This window comes from Dendropsophus ebraccatus, unplaced genomic scaffold (assembly GCF_027789765.1).
Source record: "Dendropsophus ebraccatus isolate aDenEbr1 unplaced genomic scaffold, aDenEbr1.pat pat_scaffold_1774_ctg1, whole genome shotgun sequence".
Lineage (NCBI taxonomy): Eukaryota > Metazoa > Chordata > Amphibia > Anura > Hylidae > Dendropsophus > Dendropsophus ebraccatus.
The window spans coordinates 12,036-19,610 of NW_027209202.1; the positions used below are offsets into that span (position 1 = coordinate 12,036).

The 7,575-nt window shown below is 51.6% G+C and overlaps 1 protein-coding gene across 1 annotated transcript; it reads right to left on the minus strand.

Annotated features, from left to right (window-relative positions):
* Nucleotides 1-436: 436 nt before the first annotated feature.
* LOC138775571 (tripartite motif-containing protein 54-like) lies at nt 437-1,910 on the minus strand. Its single transcript, XM_069955967.1, has 4 exons — nt 1,736-1,910; nt 869-964; nt 568-801; nt 437-489 (listed from the first exon to the last, which is right to left on the minus strand). Exons 1-4 carry the CDS (start codon nt 1,874-1,876, stop codon nt 463-465), a joined length of 498 nt encoding a protein of 165 aa, XP_069812068.1. The 5' UTR covers nt 1,877-1,910; the 3' UTR covers nt 437-462.
* Between the last annotated feature and the right edge of the window lie 5,665 nt (nt 1,911-7,575).

The following is a 7,575-nucleotide window of genomic DNA, read 5'->3' on the forward strand; positions in this document are numbered from 1 at the left end:
ATAGTGTATTGAGTGTGTACCGAGCTAGGTGGGGGTTTCCTGAGTCAGCCCCTGGCAGAAGAATGACAACCTCCTGCATACCAAGCAAGCTTTTGTCAAGACTCAGGTGGAGGCACTGCGCTGAGTGAGAAGGTGAAACAAACCAAAACCCCCTCCCTACACTGGAAGCTCCATTAGGAGGTGTTACAGTTAGATGACCCAACATGATGGGACGGATGAAGATGATGAGACCTGACAGCAGAACATGGAAGGATGTGACCGACATGGATGGAGAAGCTGGCAGGACATGACTGTTATATGACCAGACATGATGGGACGGATGAAGATGATAAGACCTGACAGGATGTGACCAACACGGATAGAAGCGGGCAGGAAAAGAATGTTAGAATTTGGGCATATCTGACGAGACGTGATGGGACGTGTTACACATGTAGAGATCACAGGACAGATATCCTCCATGACTCACTTCTTGATCAGCTCCTTGGCGTGCTGTAAAGAGAAGACACATGAGTTAGATAGTCCTGGGCTATGACTGGAGTGGTGACTTCTGGCCCGTCCACCACTCACCTGTAGGAACTGGGCCATCTGGGGTTCATCCATAGACTGTATAGAGGTCTCCACTAGCTTGGAGGTGACTTCCAGGTGGTCTCCATGTTGGCGGATCAGACCTCGGACATACTGCAGCTTCTCCTCCTGCTCACGAGTGATCATCTGGAGCAGCTCCTTCTTCCTCTCCTCTAAGATGTTATACAAGGAGTCAAAGCGCTGGCTGAGGTGCTGCTTCTGCCGACGGCTGTTGTCCTGTCCCCGAGAGGAAGAGGTGGTATTGCATCTACCATATATACTGTACACACATGTAGCCACTTACCTCTATACTCTTACAGATCTCCTCCATCTGGGTGATGATCGCCTGGATCCGATCGTTCCCAGCCACCAGCATGGCGATCCCGTCACTGAGGTCGCTCTGTGGAAACACTCCTGTCACTAGGGGGCATATTGTAAGATGGTAACACAGGTCGCCCCCCCCCCCCCCCCCCCAACAAAAGGACCGGACCCTGCGGGGACACGTCGGGGGTCTTGCCATGGCTCGACATTCACCTTTACCACATTTAAAGGGAGTGTTTTCTCAGCTTAGTTTCAGGGAAGGAGAACTGCAAAATCTCAGGATTATTTTATAATAGATGGGAAAAATGGAAAATTATTTTAAAAAAGTCACCAAAAACATCTGTTTAACATAAAAACATTATTTATACAATAAGTCCCTTTAAGGGTGTAAGAGATCAAATGGAGTCCGGAGGAGGGGGTGGGGCCACCGTTACTGACAGGACAGAGGGGGTGGGGCCACCATTACTGACAGGACTATGGCCGGAGGAGGGGGTGGGGGCCACCATTACTGACAGGACTATGGCCAGAGGAGGGGGTGGGGCCACCATTACTGACAGGACTATGGCCGGAGGGAGAGGGTGGGGCCACCATTACTGACAGGACTATGGCCAGAGGAGGGGGTGGGGCCACCATTACTGACAGGACTATGGCCGGAGGAGAGGGTGGGGCCACCATTACTGACAGGACAATGGCCGGAGGAGGGGGTGGGGCCACCATTACTGACAGGACTATGGGCGGAGGAGGGGGTGGGGCCACCACTACCGACAGGACTATGGGCGGAGGAGGGGGTGGGGGCCACCATTACTGACAGGACTATGGCCGGAGGAGGGGGTGGGGGTCTCTCTGGTACCTTCTGTCTCTTGTAGATGCTGGAGAGTGGGGCCACTTCACAGTCCTTGTGGGCTCCAAACACTTTGCACATGGAGCAGGTGGGGGTCTCGCACGTCAGGCAGTAGATGTTGATCTTCTCGTCCTCGTGCTCCTCACACATAAGGTGCTGCTCTGTTTTGGTGTTAAGAGGCCTGAAAGACAATGACGGAGATAAGGATCTTAGCTTCACTATAAAAGCCAAGGACCACCTGGAACCCCAGGGGCCCCGGACAAATGGACGTCCACCATGGAGAGTTACACTCATCATACATCAGCAGTGGGGGGTAGTAGGACTCTCTAACTACTTAATTAAAGGAGAAGTCCAGGGAAATAAAATATTCGGTATGGTCAGGGGGAACATAATAACAAACCTAACGAAGTCCCCGTGCCCGCTCAAGGCCGCACCACCCGGCTCCCAGACCCCGCCCGGATTCTCCATCTCTCCCCCCACTACGTCATGACTCAGATTATGAACGCCCTGTTCTGCCAATCAGTATCGTAGTGGGACACCACTGCAGTCATTGACTGAGCGGACTATCTTCCAAACTTTCCCGACAGGTCATGACGTACAAAGAAACAGAGTGAATGTGGAGGATAGCCCCCAGTATAGAGGATGTGGAGGATAGCCCCCAGTATAGAGCATGTGGTGGATAGCCCCCAGTATAGAGGATGTGGTGGATAGCCCCCAGTATAGAGGATGTGGTGGATAGCCCCCAGTATAGAGGATGTGGTGGATAGCTCCCAGTAAAGAGAATGTGGTGGATAGCTCCCAGTATAGAGCATGTGGTGGATAGCTCCCAGTATAGAGGATGTGGTGGATAGCTCCCAGTATAGAGGATGTGGTGGATAACTCCCAGTATAGAGGATGTGGTGGATAGCTCCCAGTATAGAGGATGTGGTGGATAGCCCCCAGTATAGAGAATGTGGTGGATAGCTCCCAGTATAGAGCATGTGGTGGATAGCCCCCGGTATAGAGGTGTGGTGGATAGCCCCCAGTATAGAGGATGTGGTGGATAACTCCCAGTATAGAGCATGTGGAGGATAGCCCCCAGTATAGAGGATGTGGTGGATAGCTCCCAGTATAGAGGATGTGGTGGATAGCTCCCAGTATAGAGGATGTGGTGGATAACTCCCAGTATAGGAGATGTGGTGGATAGCCCCCAGTATAGAGGATGTGGTGGATAACTCCCAGTATAGAGGATGTGGTGGATAGCCCCCAGTATAGAGGATGTGGTGGATAGCCCCCAGTATAGAGGATGTGGTGGATAGCTCCCAGTATAGAGGATGTGGTGGATAACTCCCAGTATAGAGGATGTGGTGGATAGCCCCCAGTATAGAGGGTCTGGTGGATAGCTCCCAGTATAGAGGATGTGGTGGATAGCCCCCAGTATAGAGGGTCTGGTGGATAGCTCCCAGTATAGAGGATGTGGTGGATAGCCCCCAGTATAGAGGATGTGGAGGATAGCCCCCAGTATAGGGAATGTGGTGGATAACTCCCGGTATAGAGGATGTCGAGGATAGCCCCCAGTATAGAGGGTCTGGTGGATAGCTCCCAGTATAGAGGATGTGGTGGATAGCTCCCAGTATAGAGGATGTGGTGGATAGCCCCCAGTATAGAGGATGTGTTGGATAGCTCCCAGTATAGAGGATGTGGTGGATAGCTCCCAGTATAGAGAATGTGGTGGATAGCCCCCAGTATAGAGGATGTGTTGGATAGCTCCCAGTATAGAGCATGTGGTGGATAGCCCCCAGTATAGAGGATGTGGTGGATAGCTCCCAGTATAGAGGATGTGGTGGATAGCTCCCAGTATAGAGGATGTGGTGGATAACTCCCAGTATAGAGGATGTGGTGGATAGCTCCCAGTATAGAGGATGTGGTGGATAACTCCAGTATAGAGGATGTGGTGGATACTGCCAGTATAGAGGATGTGGTGGATAACTCCCAGTATAGGGAATGTGGTGGATAACTCCCAGTATAGAGGATGTGGTGGATAACTCCCATATAGAGGATGTGGTGGATAGCCCCAGTATAGGGGATGTGGTGATAACTCCCAGTATAGGGGATGTGGAGGATAGCTCCCAGTATAGAGGATGTGGTGGATAGCTCCCAGTATAGAGGATGTGGTGGATAGCTCCCAGTATAGAGGATGTGGTGGATAGCTCCCAGTATAGAGGATGTGGTGGATAGCCCCCAGTATAGGGGATGTGGTGGATAGCTCCCAGTATAGAGGATGTGGTGGATAGCCCCCAGTATAGAGGATGTGGTGGATAGCTCCCAGTATAGAGGATGTGGTGGATAGCTCCCAGTATAGAGGATGTGGTGGATAACTCCCAGTATAGAGGATGTGGTGGATAACTCCCAGTATAGGGAATGTGGTGGATAACTCCCAGTATAGAGCATGTGGTGGATAGCCCCCAGTATAGAGGATGTGTTGGATAGCTCCCAGTATAGAGGATGTGGTGGATAGCTCCCAGTATAGAGAATGTGGTGGATAGCCCCCAGTATAGAGGATGTGTTGGATAGCTCCCAGTATAGAGAATGTGGTGGATAGCCCCCAGTATAGAGGATGTGGTGGATAGCTCCCAGTATAGAGGATGTGGTGGATAGCTCCCAGTATAGAGGATGTGGTGGATAACTCCCAGTATAGAGGATGTGGTGGATAGCTCCCAGTATAGAGGATGTGGTGGATAACTCCCAGTATAGAGGATGTGGTGGATAACTGCCAGTATAGAGGATGTGGTGGATAACTCCCAGTATAGGGAATGTGGTGGATAACTCCCAGTATAGAGGATGTGGTGGATAACTCCCAGTATAGAGGATGTGGTGGATAGCCCCCAGTATAGGGGATGTGGTGGATAACTCCCAGTATAGAGGATGTGGAGGATAGCTCCCAGTATAGAGGATGTGGTGGATAACTCCCAGTATAGAGGATGTGGTGGATAGCTCCCAGTATAGAGGATGTGGTGGATAGCTCCCAGTATAGAGGATGTGGTGGATAGCCCCCAGTATAGGGGATGTGGTGGATAGCTCCCAGTATAGAGGATGTGGTGGATAGCCCCCAGTATAGAGGATGTGGTGGATAGCGCCCAGTATAGAGGATGTGGTGGATAGCTTCCAGTATAGAGGATGTGGTGGATAACTCCCAGTATAGAGGATGTGGTGGATAACTCCCAGTATAGGGAATGTGGTGGATAACTCCCAGTATAGAGGATGTGGTGGATAACTCCCGGTATAGAGGATGTGGTGGATAGCCCCCAGTATAGAGGATGTGGTGGATAGCTCCCAGTATAGAGGATGTGGTGGATAACTCCCAGTATAGAGGATGTGGAGGATAGCTCCCAGTATAGACCATGTGGTGGATAACTCCCAGTATAGGGGATGTGGTGGATAGCTCCCAGTATAGAGGATGTGGTGGATAGCCCCCAGTATAGAGGATGTGGTGGATAACTCCCAGTATAGAGGATGTGATGGATAGCTCCCAGTATAGACCATGTGGTGGATAGCTCCCAGTATAGAGGATGTGGTGGATAACTCCCAGTATAGAGGATGTGGTGGATAGCCCCCAGTATAGAGAATGTGGTGGATAACTCCCAGTATAGAGAATGTGGTGGATAGCCCCCAGTATAGAGGATGTGGTGGATAGCTCCCAGTATAGAGAATGTGGTGGATAGCTCCCAGTATAGGGGATGTGGTGGATAGCTCCCAGTATAGAGAATGTGGTGGATAGCTCCCAGTATAGGGGATGTGGTGGATAGCTCCCAGTATAGGGGATGTGGAGGATAACTCCCAGTATAGAGAATGTGATGGATAGCTCCCAGTATAGGGGATGTGGAGGATAGCCCCCAGTATAGAGGATGTGGTGGATAGCCCCCAGTATAGAGGATGTGGTGGATAGCTCCCAGTATACAGGATGTGGTGGATAGCCCCCAGTATAGAGGATGTGGTGGATAGCTCCCAGTATAGAGGATGTGGTGGATAGCCCCCAGTATAGAGGATGTGGTGGATAGCCCCCAGTATAGAGGATGTGGTGGATATCTCCCAGTATAGAGCATGTGGTGGATAGCCCCCAGTATAGAGGATGTGGTGGATAGCCCCCAGTATAGAGGATGTGGTGGATAGCCCCCAGTATAGAGGATGTGGTGGATAGCCCCCAGTATAGAGGATGTGGTGGATAGCCCCCAGTATAGAGGATGTGGAGGATAACTCCCAGTATAGAGGATGTGGTGGATAACTCCCAGTATAGAGGATGTGGTGGATAACTCCCAGTATAGAGGATGTGGTGGATAACTCCCAGTATAGAGGATGTGGTGGATAACTCCCAGTATAGAGGATGTGGTGGATAACTCCCAGTATAGAGGATGTGGTGGATAGCTCCCAGTATAGAGGATGTGGTAGATAACTCCCAGTATAGAGGATGTGGTGGATAACTCCCAGTATAGAGGATGTGGTGGATAGCTCCCAGTATAGGGGATGTGGAGGATAGCTCCCAGTATAGAGGATGTGGTGGATAGCTCCCAGTATAGGGGATGTGGTGGATAGCTCCCAGTATAGAGGATGTGGTGGATAGCTCCCAGTATAGAGGATGTGGTGGATAACTCCCAGTATAGAGGATGTGGTGGATAACTCCCAGTATAGAGGATGTGGTGGATAGCTCCCAGTATAGAGGATGTGGTGGATAGCCCCCAGTATAGAGGATGTGGTGGATAACTCCCAGTATAGAGAATGTGGTGGATAACTCCCAGTATAGAGGATGTGGTGGATAGCTCCCAGTATAGAGGATGTGGTGGATAACTCCCAGTATAGAGGATGTGGTGGATAGTAGTGATGCACGATGCACCGAAATATCGATACTACTATCGATATTTCGGGCATAAAAACGGTTCGGTACCAGGATTTCCTGGTATCGATACTTTATGTTAAGCTGCATAATAGAGCAGCTTAATATAAAGTATAGAGCAGAGAACACGGGCAGCGGCTAGTTGAGCGCCGGACGTGTTCTCTGTGTGCCACCCCCGGCCCCCTGGTGTCCCCTCCTCCGCCCACGTGGTCTCCGCTCCCGGCGGCGGCAAATTCAAATAGCCGGCACATAGCGAGCGCTAGTGCTGGCTATTCAGGGTAAATGCCGCTGTCACAACTGACAGCAGCATTTAACCCTTCCCGAGCCGCTCCATATGCAGCAGGAGTCTGCTGCATATGGAGCGGCCCCCACTGCTAATGACTGCGGCCCGCGAGCGTGTTCGGGGCGGCAGTCATTTAACTATTCCATTCCCACCCGGCAGTTCCCCACCATCCAGCACCTGCCACTTCCGCACCCAGCCCCGAGCAGCATGGTCCCCCGCACCCGCCCGTGCAGCATGGTCCCCCGCACCCGCCCGTGCAGCATGGTCCCCCGCACCCGCCCGTGCAGCATGGTCCCCCGCACCCGCCCGATCCCCCACCACCACCCTTCCCCCGGGTACAGTGACACAACAACTCCCAGCAAACCTTCTTGTGGGGAGTTGTTGTGCACAGGGAGGTATGCTGGGAGTTGTAGTTGCACAAGAAGGCATGCTGCTGAGAGTCGTGTCAGGAGGCTGCTAACACACTACAACTCCCAGCAGCATACCTCCTTGTGCACTACAACCCCCAGCATACCTTTTTGTGCATAAAGAGGTATGCTGGGGGTTGTAGTGCACAAGGAGGTATGCTGGGAGTTTCAGTTTGCATTAGCAGCCTCCTGATACAACAAATCACGGCATACCTTCTTGTGCACTACAACTCCCAGCATACCTCAGTGTCCACTACAACTCCCAGCATACCTTCTTATGGTGATTTGTAGT

Coding starts and splice junctions, on each gene's coding strand:
- LOC138775571 (XM_069955967.1), bottom strand. CDS start 1,876: ATGTGTGAGGAGCACGAGGACGAGAAGATCAACATCTACTGCCTGACG. Junction 965..1,735: donor GCATCTACAAGAGACAGAAG/GTACCAGAGAGA, acceptor GTGTTTCCACAG/AGCGACCTCAGTGACGGGAT. Junction 490..567: donor AGATGGCCCAGTTCCTACAG/GTGAGTGGTGGA, acceptor TTCTCTTTACAG/CACGCCAAGGAGCTGATCAA.